The sequence below is a fragment of the Stegodyphus dumicola genome, chromosome X1 (genome assembly GCF_044657685.1).
Source record: "Stegodyphus dumicola isolate Sdum_Otavi_A_Nest chromosome X1, ASM4465768v1".
Lineage (NCBI taxonomy): Eukaryota > Metazoa > Arthropoda > Arachnida > Araneae > Eresidae > Stegodyphus > Stegodyphus dumicola.
In genome coordinates, this window is record NC_140780.1 from 97,967,416 (window position 1) to 97,992,507 (window position 25,092).

General features: G+C 31.2%; 1 protein-coding gene across 1 annotated transcript in view; it reads left to right on the forward strand.

Annotated features, from left to right (window-relative positions):
• Positions 1 to 25,092, forward strand: part of LOC118183902 (peripheral plasma membrane protein CASK-like) — a 367,998-nt gene that overhangs the window by 177,495 nt on the left and 165,411 nt on the right. Inside the window, exons 11-12 of the mRNA XM_085807886.1 lie at positions 7,317 to 7,394; positions 19,757 to 19,843. Of these exons, the coding sequence (XP_085664012.1) occupies positions 7,317 to 7,394; positions 19,757 to 19,843 (165 nt within the window). The remainder of the gene's footprint in view (positions 1 to 7,316; positions 7,395 to 19,756; positions 19,844 to 25,092) is intronic.

Here is a 25,092-nt window from a genome sequence, read left to right on the forward strand (position 1 = left end):
TTCATTATTCTAATTTAAAATTCTAATAATTCTTAAAATTCTAATTTAGAATGTAATTGTCAAGAACTGATTCCTAATCATCAGTAATATAATAAGTAATTATTACGGTTATTAATAAATCCTTCTTATAAAGTAATTGCAAATATTTCAAAAAACTTTCTGTCTGAATGCAAATATTTTTCTGCGCAAATATTTTTAATTTTATATTAATCAAGATTGCACACGATATTATTTATTTGCACTTCAGTTCTTAACGTCAGTTCTAGTAGAAGTTACAAATCAATTATATTTAATTAAGGATTGGATTGGATTATTTAATTATGGCAAAGCACACGAGGGCTATCTGCCTAAAGGGAGGGATGCCTTCGTGGAGGACTTTCTAAGGGAAACTTACTCGTATACACGTTACACATCGGGAAAACCACGAAAACTCCCATGCAAACAGCCCATCCGCGGGATTCGAACCTCGGACCGAACTACCAGTGATCAGCGTCTTTACCGCTCAGCCGTTTGTGGGCCTTTATGAAATGGAAGGCGATAACTTTATTTAAAATGATTGTCAGAAATACCAAAATGTTTCGAAAAGTTGGATACTTTTTAATATACTTTCAGAATGCTTAAAGAAAAAGAGAAGAAAAATAAATTTTTTCTTAAAATTTAGTATTTGTATTTTTTTAATTTAAAACTTTTCAATCTTATGATATTTGATTCTTGCGATTTCAAAAATAAAATATTTGACTAAAATATGAATAACATTTTAAGAAACCAAATGTAGGATAAAATTGTGTAAAGCAAATATGCACAATGATAAAACTGTTTAAAGCAGTGTATGCAAGTCATCCTAAGTTAAAATGTTGGTTATACATCTCTCTTATTTATATATATCTTTTCTGAACGGAACATTGAAAGGCTTGTAAAACTGTGCTTTACTGTATTTTGTCTTTTAATGTAGTATGCAGTTTTCAAACTCATCGTAGTCTGGGTTACAAAGTATTCTTCCGAAAGAAACGCAGTTCAAATAAATAAAATCAAATTCTAGAAAATTGATATTAATAAATATATATAAAATGCTCAGTTCGAAGGAATAAATAGAAAATTTTAAAACAATTATCTGAAGAGACAATGCAACACAAACAATTAAAATAAAAGTATAAAAATTTAAAAATTACCTAAAATAATAAATATGACGAAAAATGTATATAAAGAAAACTATTTGAAAAAAAATAAATGCTGCACCTTTATTTACGCAGTTCGAATAGGTAAATAGAAATTTTTAAAACAGTTATTCGAAAAAAAAAAAAGTGCAACTTAAACAATTAAAATGAAATTCGAAAAAAAAATTACTTAAAATAATAAGTTGTAATTAAAAATATAATATAAAGAATATAATTTGGAAAAAAGGAACGATGGTGACTTTTCCTCTCACGGGAAAGGAAACTAGGTTGCCATATATTAAGAAGTTCGCCAAGTGAAGTATTCTTGGCGCAAACGGACAAAAAAGTGCCAACATAAATTTGTGAATTTCTCCATAAATTTCGCTCCAAATTTTACAAAATTTCATATTTAGGCGTAATTTGAGTCGTAGAATCGAAATATGTAAAAACATTGGTATGTTATTTCAGAAAAAGTCCGATTTTGTGTCAAAATACCTATGTTAGAATAGTGCTATATATAAATCTAATATATATCCTAAGTCGCGCTTTCGAGACATGAAGAACGCAATTTGAATTTTGTCAATCGGCCCAGTAGATCGGGAGATATAGGACTGTCCCATTTTTTTTTTTTTTGAGCAGTGTACATTCATCCCCAAATTCACTAAATGTTGGAAGACCGATATTTTTGCAGAACCCTTTTTCCCATTTGTGGACGTCATAATTCTGCGATATCTTCACACTGAGTATTGTAGCTTTGTTAGATATAGTAGTAAATAAATGAAAAATTAAATGCATAAACTGCACCAAATATGCATGCAATTATTGCTGGCTGGAGCTTTGTTGGAATTCTGTCTCGCATAATCAACCACTGTATTATTTGTGGTAAACAAGTACTAGTTATTTTGGGCACTACAGCACTGCTGTGTTTACCTTATTGTCTATGCATTCTACATTACCAAAGCTATGTTATTACACTGCCCTCCAAAAGTTAAGGAACAGCATGTTTTTGTGTCTGAGAATAAAGCAGCATAGAAAGAAGAAATTTACAGGACATGTTCACTAAACAGTTCTTTAATGAATTCGACATAGAATGTTTCTAAAGTGCAACACAAACATGAATTACAACAAAAAGTTGCACTCTTGGCAGAAAAATCCAGTCTTGGAGAAACAGTATATCACAGTTTTTAGAGGAAAAATGGGGCGGTAACACTACAAAAGTAGGTTCTAATAAGGAATGTGTCTATCCCTATACGTTGGTGACAGCAGTGTTTTAAGTTGTCAGTCAGTGAAATGGGAAGCAATGACCAGCCACGCAGTAATCCTTGTTAAAACTCATCTAACGACCTTGGAAGAGGAATTAAAACAGCAACCTGTCTCCCAAGATAGTCCCAAAGATGTGTATTGAATTCAGCTCTGGATTCTTAGTCCTCTTGCCACTAAATGATCTGCCATGAGCTGAGGCTCAGTAAGGTTACTCCTCCTTTGGGCTGAAAGAGCTAAATAACGGTCTCCTGCAGGTGTCATAAATCTAGGTCTGCCTGGAACAGGTCTTCTAGACACAGAATCTCTGGATTCAAACTGATTCCATAGTTGGAGAGACATTGAGATGTCTAGCAGCATCAGCTTGTGACATTCCCATTTCCATCCATCTGATCGCCCACCACCTCAACAAATCGGACAAACGACTTCTCCTGGCCATTGATCTTCTGGATATTGTCCTTGAAACTGCAATAACAACTGAAAATCAACACTCGGGAACAAAAATTATAATTTTTGCATTTTTTCTCCAACTGCTATATAAGTATTCATTTCTGTAAAATAAAATTGGTAGCTACTGTTTTATTGCATATATTTTCTTAAACTTTGTTACTCTCATGCATATGAACTGTGAATTTAAACTTCACTGACATTTTTGTAGTGGTTAGCTTTGAAAAAAATGCTGTTCCTTAACTTTTGGAGGGCACTGTATATATTAACACTGCAGCAGAAATGTGTAATTAGCACTAAAACTGCATTGTATTCTCTGTAGTTACTGCTACATGAACATTACAATTCCGGTTATTTTTTCTTCAGCGATAATACTTTGTTAATGTTGAACAAAATTTAATTAAACTGCAGAAAGAAACCAACTAAATAGAAAAAAGTTGTTGCTTATTTGTATTAATATTTATCTTAAGAATTTCTTCATTTGTATAATATTTTCCTTCTTGTATCAAATAATAAGTAGACATAATGAGAAGGTAGGATTCCAAACCATTATAAAAAGCTCTGTATCTGTTGAAAATTCTGGCTATTTTAAAGAAATGTTTAGGTAATACACAAAATTATCCCTATTTTTTATCCCTAAACTGAAAGGGTTGTTTTGTAGCGATAGAGCCCATACCATACGGAGACAGATAAAACAGACCTTAAATTTCTAAACCCGGCGGTAAAGCAGTTGTACCAGGAAAATAACTTTCTTTAATGCAGTTGTGCTACAACTGTCATACCAGCCACCCCCTCCCTATTTTAGAGAATAACCTATCTGTAGATATCTGGGTGGTCCATTGTTGCTGCTCAGAATAGCTGCTGGCTACACATTGTTTCCATCTTCTTATCAGTTTGGCTACATTTTGGCAAAAACCGCAGGTAAAATCAAATAGAAGCCATCTCTTTCTCAAACATTAGAGCACTGTGTAATAATTTCAGTGCTAACTTTTTTAGTACTAACTTTTGCTATGATTAAAACGTCAGCGATTTTGCACGCTGTTTAAGCTTACCAAATTTTATGCTTTTTAATCATAGCAAATAAGATTAGATTAATATTTTAGATTTAATGCCCTTCTAGAAAATAGATAAACCACTTTTATTGTTTACTTCCTTTTTATACTTATGAATAATAAGATGTTATTTTTACCCCCCTTTTTTTTTTTTTTTGGAGTGCATAAAACCCTTAAGAACTGTTAACTCTTTCAAAGTGCTTCTATTATATAGGCAATTTTGTCTGATTTATGAGGAGATAAATAAGAGACAATTTCATGCATAATAGTTTTTGTGATTTTCATTCAGTCAATGATTTCAATAATTTCATCCAATTGTTGCTTTGAATAATTTTCATTCATTGTAAATTAAATAAAACCAATTTATCTTTAGACCCTCTTTTAGGATGGCATCTACCAAAAAGTATTTAAATATCATTAAAGCTCACGTAACTTCTACTAAATTGAATCAAAACATGAGTTACTTTGCATAAAATTTCGGCCAGTTTTATTTGCTGAAATTCTTATACTCCTCATGAGATGAAGGGAATTCAGACAAGTTAATAAAAAATTTATCTTTAAAAAAGGAATGTTATTTTGTCTGTAATAAGGTGTATGTCAACTTACTATTAAAAATATGAGAATTAGGATTGGATTACGGAAAAGCACGCGAACGCTATCTGCTTAAGGGTGGGATGCTTCCATGTAAACCTTTTTAAGAGAAAATTGCTCGCATTTACGTTCCTGATGGAAAACTCCACATGTAATTAACCCGTTCTCCAGGTTTGATTGGATTAATTTTGTTCGCTTACTGAATTACATCAAAGCACACAACAATTACCTGTATAAAGGGATGAATGCCTTCACGGAGGACTTTCTAAGGGAAGCTGGCTTGTATTTACGTTACACAAAAACCATGAATCCAACCCTTTAGCTGGGATTCAAACCTGAGCGAACTACAAGTGTTCAGCCACCTTTACCGCGCTACTGAAGTTACTCTAAAAAAATTGATAAAGAAAAAGTATTGAAATGATCAGTTCAATTTACTAACCTATATTTCTCAATCGACAGTACATAAATTAGGCATATGTGGGGATTATTTGTGAATAAATAAGCTGTATTGCACTATTCTCCACTATTTCATATTACGATGGAATTATTGCATTTCAAAGTTATTTCTCATGAATTAAGTCATGAGAATGTTCATTCATGATTTTTTATTTTTCAAATTGAAAATTTCACACTTTAAATAAAAAATACACGAGAAGATACATTATGCAAAATTTGGCGTAAACAATTTTCTTAATTTTGCTTTGAAAATATTCCAGGGCAATCATTTTCATTACTGGAAGAAATATGAAAAACAGACTACTAGTGTCATCACCCAGTATGCCTTTATTCTTTTGAAAACGGGAAAAATTACTCTTTCTAAAATAAATTAGAAAATATATTATGTGCAAATAAAATATTCGTTGAAAATGAAATAGACTTCAACCTTTGGATATAACGATGGTTTTAGATGAAATTTCTGTCTATGAAAGGAAGTTGATGTATAATTCTTGGTAAACATTTAAAACTGTATTAAAAAATACTTTTGATGATTGCATGTATAGGTCACAGATTTTTTTTTTCTCTGCTAACATAAACAAAAGCCAATTTTACAAAGAAAAATTCTTGTTAAAGATATACCTCCTTTACCTGATAGTCCAATGTAATATTTGTTAAAGTTAAATGATGAAATGCAACCAATGTATCTATGATTTTCTTTTTTATATTATAATAACAAAATTATTGAAAAAAGCAGATTTAATGCTCTGTTACTGTTATGTAAAGCTTTATTATTGCTGTAAGTTCATCTCAAAATCTTAATTGTATTGAATCTCATTCTAATCATTTAATAGTAATAAATATTATTATTTCATTAAATTAATCATTACCATTATTTTGTTAATGAAAATATGTTATTAAAAATTGCATTCCAACCTGCAGACTTACAAAGCTAGTTCATATTTATTATATTTTGTAAAATTTTGTTTTTGTTGTCTAATTTCTAATGCAAAAATATACGAATATAAATGAAGTGTGAAAACAAAGTTATAAAATTCACAAATTATTGCGAAGAATGATCAGAACTAGTAAATGAAATATAAACATTGCGTACATTTTGTTCTAAATAGAATTTCTTTAGAACTTCATTTAAATGAAAGCAAAATAATCATCGAAAAAATCGCAAATCTAGCAACCCATCTACTATGGAACAGCGCCGACAAACATGTAAATTTTATTGCATCCATGGAGGGGACTAACGACTTTTCTCATTAGGAAAATGTGAAAGAGAGGGTAGAAGTGTTTTGGATCGCGCTGGTCTGAAGGCTATATTATAAGAATTTCGGCCCGGTTTTAGAAGGTTAATTAAGAACGCGAGTTCACAGTAAAAATTTAAGTTGGTTAACTGGTAGAAAGGTTAGAAAATGGCCCCAAATATCTACAAATTTTACTGATAAGGGTACAGAACTTTTTGTTATTAAGTAATCAAAGCAAAATAAATATTTTAGTAAATAAAACTTATACTTCTTAAGGGGCATTTAATTTTAACATGTTATAGAATTGCTGTCATATAATTCAATTTTTTATTTTAAGGAGCTCTGTAATTGTTGTCAATGATTAATATTTAAGTAAATGAAGTTGTAGCCACCTTTCTCAAATTTCTGCACTATATATTTGACATTTACTGTTTTAGCTTTAACAGTGTTATTTTCATTTTGGAGTTATCAACAGTTAGTGTATATAAGCATTATTTTTTAGAATATTGTTACTTGTCATGTGGTCTTGTGATTTGCCTTAAGCTAATTATTTCCACATGTACATGCTAAGAACTATTGCTTCAAATTATTTAATACCAGATTCATAGGAAGCTGTAACTAATAATCATTCCTTAAATAATCTCTATCTTCTTAAGTGGACTTTCAAAATCTCTATTAGAAAAGATATTAATTAGTGAAAATATGTAAGTTTTAGTTATTTCTTTTGTAGTTTCTTATTGTAAGCTGTTTCTGATTAATGTTTTTCTGGTTAGTACTGATTTTGATTTTCAAATTTGATTTGTCGGTGATAATGCTCTGAAGTATGTGAGACTAAAGGTTCAATGTTGAATTGCATTTTTTGCTGACAATTTTAGGGAAAAAAAATATTTTCCGTATTACAGACTGCTTTTTCTTTAACCTTTAACTGAGCTGTTAAGTATAGAAACAGAGAATTATGTTCTATGTAAAGGAAACTCTCTGATAAGCCAATCTGTGCAGTTTGAAAATCTATTATGCCTGCAAATCAGAACTTGCTATTTTGAAATTCTGTTTTCTGTGAATTGCATAAATTATAAAATATGTTATAATGTTTTCATCTGTAATGAAGTTATATGTTTCAGCTGTATGATAGGATAAGTTCACGATTATACAGTCCTGCCAGGTGTCCTGTGTCAGATGCCTTACCTGCAGCTAGAGAAGTAAGCATTTTATTTTATTACATCTGTGCATTTATTAAAAATTTCATTTGTAAGTTATGCAGTTTTTCTTTCTGCAGTTTATAGCTTTATTGAAAATGAAGATATAATAATGATAAGTAAGAAACATTTTATTGTTTATAATTTTTCTACCTCTATAACTTTTTGACATTCACTTTAGATTATTGTAATCTTTCCATTCAAAAGAATGAGGGGATATTTTTGAAGTTTCAAAATGAATTACTGAAACTGGTCCACATATATGTATAGACAAATAACTAACTCATCCCACTTGCTTCATTGTTGCGATTATTATGAATTTTACCACTGTCAGTACAAAAGCCATGAAGACATTGATGCAAAACCATGTGAAGAAGAGAGATGTAGTCTATTAAAAAAAGGGAAAAAGAGAAAAGAATTGCAATAGGTTGATGCTTGTTGTAGGGATACTAGCTGGTTTTATGTGTGTCATCCTCTATTAAAAGGTCAGATTAATGCCTTTTTGATAAATATGACTAACTGCTTAATTTAAGGTACACTGTTAGATGCTGATAGTGAGGTACTATGAAGTAAACAATCACATGCTGCTGACGTTATATCAACAGCATTCATCAAGACTATTCCTATTTTCCAATCTATGCCTCAGCTATCCAGTTGCTAAAACTGGAGAATGCTTATACAGCGTGAATCTGAAGTGAGCAAAATTTAGGAAGTGATAGAAGGTAGCTATACAAGCAATATTCGTCATATAATATATGGTCGGAATGCAAATGACGAGCCTCTAGGTGGCATTGTAAATGGTATAAAAAGGGTCAGTCCTCGCACCCAACAGCATTTTCTACCGTGGATTGCCAAGAGAATAGCTGGTTATACAAACCACTGAAGTTCCAGCGCAATGGATTGGTCGAGGTGGTCCCATAGCTTGGCCACCAAGATCATCAGATCTCTCGTGTTTGGGCTTTTTACTGTGGAGCCATATGAAAAGTCTAATCCATGAGTGCTCCTTTGAAACTAATGTGGATCTAGTCGCCAGGATCATTGTTGTTGATGGCGATACTTGGGAAATGCCTGGTGTCTTCACAAATGTGCATTAGTCCCTATCCTGCAGGTGTGAAGCCTGCATTACAGCTTTGAGCAATTTCCATGTACTTTGTGGGGGAAAAAATGGGACAGTTCTATATCTCCCGCTGTACTGGGCCAATTGACAAAATTCAACTTGAGTTTTTCATGTTTCGAAAGCACACCTTAGGATATATATTAGATTCGTATCATTCTAGCATCGGTATTTTGACACAAAATCTGATTTTTTTATGTCAATTTTTTTCTATATTTCGATTTTATCATTCATATTATGCCAAACTGCCAAGTTTTGTAAAAATCGCAGTAGTAGTTTTTAAAAAATTAGCTCATCATTGTTAATTGAATTTGATTTATATTTATTAATCTCTCTTCTTTTATTAATCTTGCTTGATTCCTTCTTCCAAAATTTGAAATTTATGCTTAATCCAAATATAATTCGCACATTTTTTTATGATTTATTTTTAAATATATTTTTAAAAATTTTTCAAAGAAGTTTTTGTATATAAAATTTTTAACATTGTCTTAAAGTAGATTTATTTCTAGGCACACATGCAAAAAATTAGTTTTTTTTTTTTTTTTTTTCAAAATGTTCTAAGATATACATGAATTTACATATTCGAGCATTTTGAAATTTGGCATCTTGTTTTTTAACCAAATGTGGTTTAGGCACTTTGTTAAAATCTTTGGATGTTGAAGGATGACTTTTTCCCCACTCCTCAGGCAATGAAAAAAAGAAAAGGAAAATAGGTTGCTATAAACTAAGAAGTTCACCAAGTAAATTTTTCTTGGCAAAAACTGAAAAAATATGCAAAGATAAATTTTTGAATTTTTCCGTAAATTTTGCACCAAATTTTACAAAATTTAATATTTAGGCATAATTTGAGTTGTGGAATTGAAATATGGAAAAGATTTGGCATGTCATATCAGAAAAAGACCGATTTTGTGTCAAAATACCTATGAGAAAATGATGTTATATACAAATCTAATATATATCCTAAGTCGTGCTTTCGAGACATGAAAAACGCTATTTGAATTTAATCAATTGGCCCAGTAGAATGGGAGATGTAGAACTGTCCCCTCTCTCTCTCTCTCTTTTTTTTGGGAGGAGGGGGTATGTGTGTGCAGTATACATCAGTTACATTCCTGTTAATAAAATGTTTTCTGAAGTATCTCATCTCATTCTTGTGTTAATTCTTTAACTGTGACAGTGGAAAACTACACTTTAACTTCTCATCGCTTGTGTACTGAACATACATTCTAGGACGAATATTGCACATAAAGCTGTCGTCTATCACCCCCTAAAGTTCTGCCCACTTGTTCAGATTCACCCTGTAGTAGATCCTCAGTTTAACTCCCCTTTACTTTATAAGCTAATTGGGTTTCTCCCATTTACAACATAAATATGAGCAATTTTCCCTTAGACTCTTTTTATAAAACATAAGCTCATAAGGTAAATGGCCCTCATATGTTTTCGTGTAATGAATTCTGTGACTTTTTTCTTGAAAAGAATGATTCCCAACATTCCTTGGCTGAAAACCATACTATATGGGTTTGAGTCTTGATTGAAAGATGGACATTTATGACAGTATGGTGTCTCTGCAGAATTGCAGCACTTGAAATCAGTTGCTCTGAAATCCTTTCAAAAGGTGCATTTTAGGGAAATGAGAAAAGATATGTGAGATAATAAGGATAAGGCAGTTGTTCATCTTTCCATTTTTTGAAGTGTTCTTCGTCAAAACTGGATTTAAATTTAGTTAGATAGCCTTCTTTTGATTTAGCGTAAGAAATTCAGTCTGCACTTGATTTGTTTGCGTAGATGCTAAGATATGATTTATAAATTGACACATTGACTCGCAAATCGTTCAAGTCTGTTTCTTTGGATTTTCTTGATTTCATTTCACTGAATTAGGAAAGAATTAGAATTTGGAAAGGAAACAAAATATTAATATGTATGTCCAGAGTTTAAAATTTTACAACAGATTTAAAATTTACACAGATTACAACACAGGCTAATAAACACTGCTTTAAATATTCAAGAAGTTTAAGTTCAGATCTTGGAAGCACATAGCAAATAGAAATCCAAATCTTGCCTGCTCAGGATTCAAAATTCCTGTCTTAGCGTACCTTACCAGAGCACTATTTTCATTAAGCAGTAATTCATACTTTTCATATCTGTAATATTATCTGGCCTAATAAATCCAAGTTTGCGAAGCTGTTGATCTTTGATGTTATGTACAAAAATAAGAAATTCCAACAGTGTCATGGATCAGTCTCTGTATCATCATCTGCTTTTTTCATATACTAATTGTTATTGCTGATGTTGTCAGGACTTGTGTTTATCTTGATTTGCTTTGGAAACATGATGTGTCCTGTTTAGGAACAGGGAGCTTACTCAAGCTATGTTCAAGATTTGTGTGTAACAGATGACACAAGCAGGATGTCTTGCACTAAGACTGGCCGTTATTTAAAAGGGGGTATGTATGTAGTACGCCGAGCTGCTGAAACTACAATACATTTTCAAATATCAAGTGGGCTAAACCTCTGGCTTTAAAGGCAACCAGCAACCAAGTGAAAACTCGTAAAACTGCAGTGGCAAGCAACTTGCTTCCTAAATCTCCTCTCTCTCCTCTAACTCTTGGCAAAAAGCCACAATTTAAATACTTGGGTGTTAGCAAGACAATTTGCATAAACAAAAAACATAGTTACCGCCGCATGATCAGAATACACTGTTACTGGCGCACTCCCAAAATAGACTCGGAATTTCTGCACTGCTAACAGAACTGCAAGTGCCTCTCTCTCAGTCGCTTAATAATTTCTTTGAGTTTAATTTAAAGTTCTACTAAAAAATGCCACCTGCTGCTGATTTTGGGAAAGTACTGCTCCTACCGCATAATACGAAGCATCTGCTGAAATTTCTAAATTCTCGTCGTTCTCAGAAAATTTCAAAAGAGGGGTTTTTGTTAACGCTTGTTTTAATTTTTCAAACGCACTATTGGCTTCGGCCGTCCACGAGAATCTTGCCTTTTCCTTTTTAATTTTAACAGTGGTTCAGCAATAGTTGCAAAGTCTTTTATAAAGGACCTATAATATGAACAGAGTCCTAGAAAAGAAGACAGCTTCTTCGCCGTATTTGGCGGCGGATACTTTTGAATGGCGATTATTTTTGATTCGTCCGTCTTGATTCCTTTCTGAGATATTTTAATTTCAAGAAAACTTCATAAAAAAACATTAATGCAAATGAGATTTAGGCTTATTTCCACTATACATAACTGATTATTTTTAGCATTATTTTCAATGGAAATGTTAAATTGTAATTTAACATATATCAAGTAAAAAAAAAAAAATTCATGACCAGATAAAGGTAGTCATGCCACGTAGGGTTAAACCATCTCCACCATGTTCATCAGAAAGCTGGCCACATTTATCATCTTATTTTCATAGAAAGTACACTTTCTTGGAAAACTACCTCCATTCATCTCGCTTTTTATGGGAATAATGGGAAGTAACATCCGGTGAGATCTGGACCAGGGTTCGTAGTGGTCCTTATAAGTGCTTATGAGTCCTTATATTTGAAAATAAAATATAAAGGCCCTTATAGGTGCTTACTTTTTCTTTAAAGCCCTTATTTTGTTTTTGTTTTTGTTTTTAGTGCTTATTTTTTGCTTTTAGTGCTTTTTTTTAAATGAACGCGCTATTTTTCCCCTGTACCAAAGCCGAAACTAAAACAACTTTTCTACCTAATATGGAATGTCAGATAGTGAATCATACTCCCGGAAATAGCTTTTCCCCCTTTCTCTGCATTATCATAACCTTTGGTGTGCACGAATAGTACAGACAGCTGCCCGTCGTTCTATTGGTCAAAGAATTGCGAAAGCAGTAGAAAATTCCAGTACATTCGGCATTCTTTTCCTCCCAACCAAATACTACACACGTTTGAATTTCTATCAAGATCTTAATAGTTTGCATTCTCGATCCGCTTGGTCAGTTCATATTCGTGTTTATTATGATCATTATGCTTATATTATGAGCATATGTATGAATGTTTATAATAACATAGTTGCAGTAACAGCTGAAGTATAGTAAACTTCCAAAAATGGTTGTGCTTTAACACAGATTAGCTTTCTAAGGAATAATATTCGGAATGGCTTAAATAAAGGGAAAGTAATCGAATAGTCAAAATAATTTCATTTTTTTGGCCAATACATTATACATTACGAAGATTGGGAGGTTCTCCCCTTTCTCCGCAAAATCTCGAATATTGAAAGTTTTACAGTTTGCTGCAAAACAAGCAACAGGCTTTTTTTTTTTTTTTTTTTTTTTTTTGTCACTTTCCAATCTGGAGACTAAAAGTTCTGCGGTCTACCAACCCAAGCGAAGAATTATTCTATTCCGGAAATTTAACGCCGTCTGTTGAAAATTAGAATGAAAAACACCCAGTTATTTAGTTCTTTATTCTCCCAATACCGGCAGCTGTTGATTCCGATTGTGTAATATCACGTAGGGAAGAATTACGACACACGTATTGTGCAATAACATTTACGATATTTTGCAGAGATAATTAATTTTGATGTTCTGTCCGAGATTTGTTTATGAACGCTTAAAAGAGTTTTACTGTGCTTGCTAAGCAGAATATTTTTTAGTTCCATTGGTTTATTTTTATATGATGCACATATCGAAATGTCAAAAGTATTTATTTAGCGAAAAAATCTAAAGAGTCTACAGTCTACCCCCCTCTGCTCCTCTTTTTCAAGTTACGCTCGACTGTCCGAATATTCGCCAATTTCCAAGTATGCGGGTTAGTTAAGCTTTTACTGTTAAAGGATGACTGCATGAAGCTAATTTCTGTCTTCTGATTTCAGAAATGTTCCTCTTTTTTACTTAAATTACTTTGCTTGCAATATCTGTTAAGGGAAAACTGATATAGAATGAAAAATTAGAAAATGTTCAGAATTTAGATTTTAAATATTTAAATATCAATATAAATTGTATTTATTATTAGGTTCCAAGCGAATGCAATAAATATGCCTTATTATTATTTATTTTCTGTATTTTGAACTGAAATTTCATCATTAAATCTTGTAATATAGTTTAGTTCTGCATAGTTTTTTCCCTCTCATTGTAAACTAGTTCTGTAAATTGAACTGGTATTTAAAATTTTTTTTTAAAAAAAGTAATTATTTTCCATGGTTGAGGTAATGCTTATTCTCTCTTAATAAATACTGAATTTCTCATATTTTAAATTACAAGTCTAATTTTTAAGGTTAGGCAGTTGTGTATAATGTAATTAGACAGGTGCTTATTTTTTTTCTTAAAATGTGCTTGAGAAGTGCTTATAGGTGCTTATTCTTTTAACTAAAATGTGGCTATGAACCCTGTGGACTATAAAGAAGATGTTTCACTCACTGTAATGTAGAACATTTTAAATAATTGATGCAGAAGAATTCTTCGGTGGAGGAACTCTTTGTCTATTCTTGAAAGTGGACAGGTGCTTTTTAGAACTTAAAAAAACTGTGCACAGATACTAGATGTCACTGTAACTGTCTTCTGTTTTTTTGGTTCCTCACATTTTCCATTTTCCCTGATGTTGAAAAAGACAGTCACCATTTTATCCTATGTAGACGTAGTTTGCGTTTTTTGCACAGTTGTGATTTCAGCTTCAGACACCCACAAGTGGCTCTGCTCTTTTATGGGTCCAAAATAATAGTAAAAGCAGGTTTTGTTTTATGGTTACCATGCTTTTATCATAGATAGATGCTCCATTTTCACTCATATTGAGCTTTTCATGACTCCTAACACATTTGTGCCATTGAGACATGGGATATACAAAGAAAACACTCTTTCCTAACTTAAATTTTGTTGTGCAGCATGGCATAAATTGAATGAACTGGAATACCCAAGCACATCTGTATTTCACAATAGGCTGCATGTCTGTAAGAATTGGACGCTCCCTTCAGCCCACCTGGACACGAATGTCCCCATAGCTCAAAAGAAGGGGCCCCGTATCTCCACAAATGAGGGCAGCCAGTAACCCAGGCACCCCCAAAACAACAAACAAAAATAATAAACCAAAAATAAGTAAGCACATCTAACACAAAATTACAGACCAACAAACAAACAAACAAAAAAAAAAAAAAAAAAAAATCCATAAACACAAATTTGCAACATAGAACACCACAGATATCTAAAACCCATATAAATACAAAATTCAATTTTAACAGAAGATTTCTACCAGCGCCCTGTTTTCATTGATAAACTTCATTAGAGCAATAGAATATGATTTAAAAACTTTAAAATTAATGACATTTACATTAAAATCAGTAATGTTAAAAATCTGTCTAATAGGCTGTTAAACTACAATCAACCACGAAATGCCTAGCTTCACCATCAACCTGACAACTATTACATAATTTATTTTCCTGCAGATTAAATCGGTTGAAATAGAACAGAAACCTACCATGTCCAGTTAAAACCTGATTAACATCAATATTGTTCATACGTTTCATTTTATTTGTGATTTTAATTAGTTCCATAAGTCCTTTGTCTTTAGGTGAAGAGAGCCACTGTATTTTCCATTTGTTAACGTAAAATTTTTTCATTCTTCGAATAGCAATTCTCTTTGAACCTGTTACTTCAATATCCATTGCACTGACATTTGAGACCGCCTGCTTGGCCAGGCTGTCGGCCCTCAGCCAATAAATCCTACCCCATATAGGCTTTATTGGCCAATGTTAGAGGCTGCATGTCTGTAGACCTCAAGTAACCCTGTGCTAGCAGCAATTATTTCTTCTGTGACAGATGACTCTGATCATCTTCACTTTGAAGCATCTTTTAGACTGAAATTCCTACCTTAGAACTACTGATACTAAAATGTGTGGCATGATGAGTGCAATCATCTCTGAGTGCAGGAGCCATTTCCCTGTCATGCTGAACAATACTTAACCACATGTGGAGTTGCAACACAGAAGTTCCTAATATTTTACTTTTAATCAGGTTAGAACATATTCCATTTCCATAAACTCTTCAGCCTGCATCCATATTGCAAAACATAACTAGTGATCTGTATGTGTAATTGATATTCTACTAAATTTGAAATTTATGAATCAATATATAAGACTATTACCCTTTTTATTGGGCATGTTAGAAAATTTTCATGGATATGATATGATATAGAGTTTTGAGTAATTTTTTTATTATTAACATACCGTGAATGCTGTTTGCTTATAATTGCTTACTTGCATTTCTTTTTCTTGAAATTTTATCTAATTTGTTTTCCTAAATGATTCAAACACTTTTAATTTTAAAAAAATTTGCTGAGAAATCTGTCGAGTGACCATTGCCTTGCTACAACTTTAACAAATTTCTTTCATGGAGAATGTTCTGCACAGTATTTGGTTTCACTATTGAAATTTATTTGTTTTGGATATTTCTTTCTTTATGGGTTATTTGAATGCTTGGATTTAGGTTCATCATTTACAGTAATATCTTTGTTTTTTTATATGATATATAGTTAATCTAGCATTTTATGTTTATACACATCTATGAAACTGACAATGTCCTTCCAACTTTCACATCATATTATTTTTGAGTGATATTCACATTTTCTACAAGAGTGTTATATGTATATGTATAAATTCTTTTACTGATATTTATTATTTGAATGTATGATTAATTATCATATCATGTTCTGTGCATTTATATAATTCTCTAAGAGTCTTAGTTATGCTCTTTTGTTCACCCGTCATGTTTAGAATAATTTTCTTATAAGTTAGCAAAATCATTTCATGTATATATTTTGTTTCTAAATTAGCATTGATTCAAAATTGTTGATTGAATTTATATTCAAAATTGATATAAATAGCAAATGATCATGTAATTGAAAACTTGAGAAGTTTTCCAATAGTAAATACATCATTTGTTCAACAGATTTGAGTCATTTGCACTGAGAATGTTGAAAAGTTGCTTATATGCTCAAAATGATGAAAGATGATGAAGTTGCAATGAATTACTTTTTATGCCATTTCAGATCACATGACAGATTAATGTCCAGATATTGGGTTCAGATTGCATCGGTAATTGCTCATCAGAACTGCAGGGAGTTTAGTTAGAACAATTATTGCTCTGTTATTTTTAGAATGAAAACAGAAGTTAAAGGGCTATTATTATTTTATTATTTGAAAGATGGATATTTTATATATATATACACACACACACAGTGAGAAATTTCAAATATATACATATGTATATAGTGATATATAGTGAAAAATGTGTAAATGGTGCTTTATTCTGGCTGAATTTGAAAGTGACTCCCAGAATCATTAATGCATAAAATTTTTGACCTAAGTATCTATTTTTTAAAAAACAATCTGTTGGTATTTAAGATAAAAGAAAGCAAATGGTACTAATTTCAGCATGTTGAATACGAATTTAAGTAAAAATTCTTTGTTGGTTGAGCATTAAAAATCAGTTAACATTTGCTAAATTAGACACTGATGCTGTGACCCCATAATGTGAATGGTGTATCCTTCTTATGAATGTTAGTTTTGTCATTATTTCTCTTGTCAAAAATGTAAATATTCCACATATTCTGATTTCTTAATAATTGTTTTAATGTGTTGTGAAATAGTTTGTAAATTGTGTCATGTGTTAATAAAGTGCAGAAATATTTCAATAGCATTTGGCTACTCAGCAACTAAATCTGATATTAAAATTAAATGAATTTCAAATTAACTTTATAATCACAACTTGAAAACTATAAATTTGTATAATTTTCAAGTTAACTTGTTTGGTGATTGGCAATATAAATCTGTATGGCAATTTAATGGAACATTGATCTGTTTGGTGCTAACAAAACCTATTTTGTAACTTGACAGTTTAATTTGAGGCCAAAGCTAAGTTCTCAAAGGAATTTAATTTGTCCCTTTAGTTAAAATTTTGGAACTCTAAAGTAGGCTTGAGAAGTGTAATTAATCTTTCAGTTTCATTATCATTTTCATCATAAACACTACAAATTCTGTAAATATGGAATAGAATTCAGATAATTTGCAAACCTCATGATCAAGATTTGTGTGAATTTGGCAGATTATTGGCCATGTCTTTTTTACTTTTGGTTAAATTTGTGTCTTTCTTATTCTATATTACATCTAGGTTATTTGTATTTCAATAAATGACTGAAGCAAACTCCTACCTTAAGAATTATTTAATCAAGATTGTATACAAAGCAACTTAATTTTGTAAATATAATTACATACATAAAACAATGTCAGTGCAAAGAGAAAACATAGTTAAGAGGTTAAATAGGCAATTCTTTGGGAAAGTGAAGAACTATTTTTGTTAAAAAAAAACCATCGAAGTATTTAATGTATAAAAAAATTATGTGTTTACCAATCAGATTATTTTTAAAGTAATTTTTATAGTCTTAAATAAGAGAAAAAATATATAAATAAACTGTTTACAAAAACCCAGCAAGAAGATTTTTCTGTAAATTGAATTTTAATGCTAATTCTGCCCTTACACTTTGTGCGAGCACAAGAATTGAAATTTTGTATTTATTATGGGAAAATTACTGTGTTCTTTAGCCTGTTTTGTTTACTGTGTTTTATTTTCTAATGCTAGAAAAACCTTTGGAACTTTTTCTTTTCAAAAGTTTATTCCTATTCACTTCACTGTAAATCTAAACCTACATCTTTATTGCACTGATATCAACCGGCTGTGAAGGATATATATAAGTAAGAATGAACTCCTGAAAAGTTGTGTTCAAGTAAAATTTTGCTAAATGGGAACCATTTAAATTCAAAATTACTGTTAATACAGAGCACACTATGTATCAAAAACGGATTTGTATAACGCAAAACATTTTCAGAAATTCATGATCCGTGATTATTATAAAGAGAAAGTACTGATTTGAGTATGAAAATGCTAAACAACTTCAATAATAAAATTTATTCATCTCTTCAATCAATGTAGTGCAATTTTATTTAAATGTTTACTTCCTTATATATAAGGAAACAATGCTGTTGAATCTGCCATTCTAATTTTATCGAAAATCAAAATTTTGTTCTATACCTTCTAAAACAGGATGCAGATTGTAGGCATTCTTGAATTAATTGGGGGCAAATTACAGTCAAAAGTCATTAATTCGGACACCCATAATCCGGAATGATCTATAATCCGGACCTCAAAGCTACAAACTTTCTGCGCATGCATCGCGTTGAGGCATGCGCATAGGTGTTTACGCGTGCATGTAAGATCTTTACGGATGCGAATATGCGTGTGCGCACGCACATAATACGTTTACGCATGCGCGTTGAATGTATAACGGACGGTATAAGCTAAGCTAAAACTAATTCAGTTAATGTTGCAGATTGCGTAGTGCCTTAATCTTCGAATTGGATCTGGCTTATTATTTTTTGCAGACTGTTAGAGCAATTTTATAAAAGTAAGCTTGAACTTTCAATTGTGTCAAATAGAATTTCCGATATATATTTACTAATATGTAAAGGATCTACAAAGTGAAAGTATGTTTCGAAATCCGAAATCTGTTTATCAATTTCACGCTGCTCTGCGGCGGCGGGGGGAAAACGCCGCGGCGCGCAATGAATTGGAAGTTGATCTGTCAGCACTATCCTTATCTTCAGGGCAGATGTTTTTATTTTATTTGGCTCATAATTCCTTACTAAATGTAGTATTTCATCTCGATGTACTTTGTCTATGATTTAAATCAAGTTTCTCGTCATTATAATTCGCTTACGATAGTGAAGAAAGTGACACAGTGGTTACTGAAAACGAAAACATTTCGATTGACAAATTAGTCGGTATTCTCAATACAGCAATTATAGGACTTGAACAGCGGAACAGCAGAACTAAACAACAAATTATGTCTGTTTAATAGAATTAAAGAGAAAGTATTATCACATGAAACGAAGCAACTTAAGCTACTTACATTGAAAGAAATGTTTAATAAAGTAAACAAATAAATATTAAGCTTTTTCTTTTTGAAAATTTTGATACCCTTTAGATCATAATTGTTCTTTATTTCATAAATTACGGTTTCATATTTTTAATTTTGTAATTTCTGCATGCCATCTTACGAGATTTAAAATGATGATCTATAATCCGGAATAATCGATAATCCGGAATCGCCGAAGTCCCGACGAGTCCGGATTAACGACTTTTGACTGTATTGGAATTCTAATGTATTAAGGGTACAGGAAATAATTCAATTTTATTATTATTATTGTTGTTAAATCAAGTTCCTTATTCATTAGTATGTACTCTAATATTTACAGGTACTAGAGTTCCTACATGTAAATTCCAGTAATTTGCCACCAGAAGCTTCTGAATTAAGAGCAATCCTTTGTGATCCCTATGTGAGGGTATGTAGTAAGAGTTTGATGAACTATATTTTGAAATATTGTTATGCTACCAAAAAAAGTGTTAAATAGATTAAAGTGGGAAATTTTGAGGAAAAATATTATTTATTTTGGGGAAGCACATTATATTGGATGCATTCCATTTTCCAGGTCTTTATTTTAATTTAAAAAATAAACATGTTTAATTTTGTTATATATTTTGTTTACATTTTTATGCTACAAATTGAGACACTAATTTCCAACTAGAAAGGCTCTGCTTCTTAGATGCCTGTTGAGTGGGGACATAAATAAAGATGGTTTGGGATGATTTTGCAGTGTGTGAAAGGATATTATAAGCATTTGGTAAATATAAAATTAGAACCAAAAGGAAGAAACCGTAGATTAGTATAAATTTAGTGTATTTACTCAAACATATATTCTCCTTTTTCCGTATATTTTTTGTGCCCTTTGTAATGAGTCAGGTTTTTTGCCAACGGTCAGTCACTTTACATTGGCTCTTTCCCAGTGACGTTATTTCCCCTCTTTCTACGTCATCCTGCTAGTTGCAAAGCTATAAGCATGCTCAGGGTTTACCCACCCTTTTCGAATTTCATCGTTAACCAAAGATGACGACATTGATCCAGGTCTGTTTTTAATAATAATTTTTTTCTCTAAAAATTTTTTTCTAGGTCTTGGCAAGATCCTTGGTTCAATTCGTCTATTTTATTATCATTTCCGTTTTGAATTTAAAATAATTTTCGGTACTTTTACAAAGTAGTAACTCTTTAAGCTTGCAGGTCCACCCATAAGATCTTGTATATTTTGACTAATAGCATATCGCTATTTATTTTTTTCTGTACTACATCGGCATTTTCATTCAATTATTTATTTATTATCTTTATTACACTTTAATGTATTAATTCAGGCGGACGCGTCGAGAAATTGGAACAGAGAATTGAGACTAAAGGTTTTGATGTAGTTTATTTAATTAATTGAAAAATGTGTCACGTACAGTTTCAATTGTCTGTTTCGGCGAAATGTGTGATGGAGTTAGCTTGGTTCGAAGTTCATTAAAAAATATTTTTCCTGACGTGCCATAGTGAACTTCGAAATGGGCTAATCGACCATTTACCGCTTCTTAATTTTATTTTAACTCGATTAATTAGTTAATACTTTTACTATGTTTTATTTCCTAAACAATATTGATTAATTGATTATATTATCTCCTAAGTTTAATTAAAGTAGAATTATTTTAAAAGAGTGAATCTGTACTGGTAAGTTAGATTTTGAAAGATGTTTTGAAGTAACTTGAAAGTAAAATGTTAATAATGTTTTAACGGGGACAGGAATTAAATAATCATGAAGAACAAAATTTCAAATGTAAAAGGAAAAATTAAAACATGTAATCATTGTCATTGATCGGAAATTAGTTGACTTTTCAAGGGGAACAAACCAACTCCTGTTCAATGAACAATAATTAATAAAAATTCGTAAATACAAAGGTGTTTCGTCTTTACTCGAGTTATAAGGCAAAGCCAAACCGGCAATTCTAGTCAGGCCAAATATTTCCGCGAATAGAAGGGATTACAAACCAATGCTGATACTCAAAGAACTTATTCTTATGAAGCATTTTAGCCAATTCAATTTGGAGTGAAAAGGAATTTCTGTAGAGAAATTCGAAAAAACTCGAGTAACCGTCCCCAACACCCTCATATTTATGCATTTGAGTTTTATATTATTTGTAAAAATTAAAGATTGGAAATTGTCATTATGAAATAGAATTCAAAGTAAAGTTGAAATAAACATAGAAGATTACAAAGTAAGATAAATAATGCAAACTTTGTAAAAACAAATCAAAAATAATATAAAAATAATATAAAAAATATAGTAAGAACAGTGAATGTACATGAAGATATAAAGGCCAGAAAAGGTATTAAGTAACTTACATTCTTTCTAGTGGGGAGTTGGCAAAATGTTCTCTTCATCTCTGACTCATAAGTGTAGGGTGTCCGAAAATTCTTAGTGGCAGTGGGGTCTTTGAATAATATCAGTCGGTAAGACTTGGGTGAAGTAATTTATGGTAGTGGGTGGGACTCTGAATTCTTGAGGGATGTATTATGTGGAGTTCTTATTTGAGTGAAACTGTCTGTTAAGATTTTTTTGAAAATACTAGTGAATGGAAATTAATTAATTTCTGGCTAATTGTCGTGTCGCAATGATTCAGAATTTAAGAAAGGAAAAAAGGAATTTTCATTGTCCAAGAGCTATTAGACAGACTAAAGTCATGAAATAGGCCCATTTTTTTAGTAACAGCATAAATCTGAAGACAATTAGCTTTTTACAATATATACAACTGAGTAATTACACTATATACAAATCCTTCAACTGATAGTCATCCAACTTTTAATTAGTTTAGCATATAGCTTACTATTATTGTTGATTTTTACTTGTAAATAATCAAATGTTGTATTTTTCTCTTTTAACACATTTCATTGCAACTAATTTTGCTTATGTTAAAGTTTTTACATAACCACAGTATTTAAGCAGCTTTTTAGCGTGTGTACTAGAATTTTTCTTTTAATTTCCTTAATTTTGCAGCACAATGCACAACATTTTTGACCACATAGGTCTTTAATCGTTTCTTCTTTCTACTTTACTTGAAATGAATTCATATATATATATGCGCTCTAAAATTTCATAGGATCTTATAATTGAATAGTTTGATAAATGAAATTGCAGAATAAGAGGAAGAAGTCTAATTATTTTACTGTACAGAATAACATTGCTAAAATTCTTCTATATCACAATATAATGCTGCATTTAATTAAGCAGCTTACTTTGCATATTAATGAGAATCACTGCCATTACCATCACATATTCTCTTAGAATTTGATTTAAAATTTATCCTAAAATTTAAGGAATATCTTGTACATTCGCTAGTTTATATTTGAGAGCGGTTTTATTTGTGAGTAAATAAGATAATATAAAAACTCTTAGTTTCAAGAGGGATGTAGTTGACTTCCTCTTCAAAAAGAAATATATCTGGCCTGAGGAGAAAAGAGCCAAAGGTCAGGGGCCCAAGATGGAGTAATCATACCATCTGCCGAGTAATATAAAAGTCAGGAGCAAAAGTGAAAGCTAAGACATTAAAATATTGAAAGATTTGAGAAAAACTAGATTGGAGTGAGTGTCTGTAAATAAGTAGATTTTATAGAGTTTGGAAGACTTTAAGAAAATATAATTAACCAAGTGAAATAATCTAGATAACTTAAGCAATAGAAAAGCTGATCAGTTGTGATTAGTTATTGAAAATTTATTTATTTCTCATTTCTGACATGAGAGTCATATTCAGTAATACACAACTTAATGCTATCCTTGTTATTCAAACATTAAATAGCCAATAATTCACACACAAAGGGCATCTAATCATGCTTTCATTTCTCATATAAAGCAATGAAATATCATGCCTTTTGAAGAAAAATTTGAGTTCTTTATTATATACTGTAGATGATTTAAGCATTTAATTTATAATAAAATTTTTATTTTTGGTATATGCTTTGATTTTGTTTGATTATTATTGTTTCTTTTGTTTAACAGACATCTCTCTTTTACTCAGCATATGCTTATATATACTTGAGGGCTTGTGTTTACCCATGTCTGATTGCTTGCTTTTACATATGTGCATACAGATTCATTAGTTTATTTGATTATGGCAATGCACATGAGGTCTATCTGCCTAGAGGGGATGCCTTCATGGAGAACTTCAAAGGGAAACTGGTTGATATTATGTTAATGCAGCCAACCCTTTTGCTTGGAATCAAAGGTCAAGCTATCAGTGTTCAACAGCTTTACTCCTTGGCTGCTGGTGGGCTATATGCACACAAAATATTTCAAACAGTTAACATGGTTTAATCATGTGCTAGGATTTATTCATCCGTGCATTAGTTAACTTGAACAGTGTTAATGAAATTTTGCATTAATTGTTTCATACTTTTGTATCTTTAATATATTTTGAGACAAATGTTATTTGCTTTTTGAAACTTTTACTCAGAATTCCTAAGTTTCTCTCTTTAAGATGAATTAACAGTCATGGAATTTCTTAAAGGTGTGAACAAATCACTGGCAAGTGTGAGCTGGCCTTCCATTAGCCATGTGGATAAGACTGTGGACTACTGGTAGTCCACTCTTAGTTTCATCCCCAAAAGATGGGTAGTTTGCATGGTTTTATCAATGTGAAATGTAAACATGGGACGTTTCTTCATAGAAAGTTTCCCTTGAAGGCATAGACCCCCTTAGTTAGAGATTCCATATGTATTTATCCTTATCTGATTAAATTAACAAGTGTAATGATTGTTCCATGAGCCTAGACTTAAAAAATTTGGGAACCCTAATCCATGACTGACATAAGTCTTTTTCTTTCTACATTTAACTATACATTAAAAAAACTATTACACCAGCAATATATATTTATGTGTACAAGGCACTTTCTGCTTGTTTTATTTAGCTTTGCAATTCAAAGTGTTCAAAGTTCTACAAAAAGCCGTTCACTTTGCCTCGATCTTGAGTGTGATCAAGCTTTAAAATTTCAAGCTATTTGGTTGACAAGTATAAATATAAATATATCATCAGCCTGAAAAAATTTTATAATGAAATATTGTTACTGAATCTAGAACTAGAATATATGTTTACAATCAAGTTTGAATCAAAACTGTCTGATTACAGTTATATCATGACTATCCAGAAAGCTCGTGAAAGACTGAATGCCAGATATTAGTAAAGTCTAAAGTAAATGAATGGAAGAAATTTCTTTTCTTACCTTATTTATTATAAATTTTAATATCAAAAATGCATATGTAAAATTATTTTAAGATTTCAAAAATAAATGCATTTGAGACATGAAAACCTAAATGTTTTGTAGACCTTAAACATAAAAAAATAAACATCTAATCTAATTATGAAGCACCATTGAGCATTAAATTTGGCTGTTATGTTTCCAAAGTTGTGCCAGTCATTCTGGCAAAAGTTTAAAGAAAGACAATTCTTTATTTACTGAGATAATGAATACATAAAAGTTACAGATAAAACATAAAAATCTTAAATCCTTTAGTCATAATTTTTCGTCATCCCCATTGTCTATAAATTCCCATTGTCACATATCGTGCCCTTTATGCACCATTTTCTTAATCTCACTGCCCTATAATTTTGAAAATATTCCTTTCTTTCTGATACATTGAAGAAATGCTCCAAATTTAATTTTAATTTTATTTATTTAT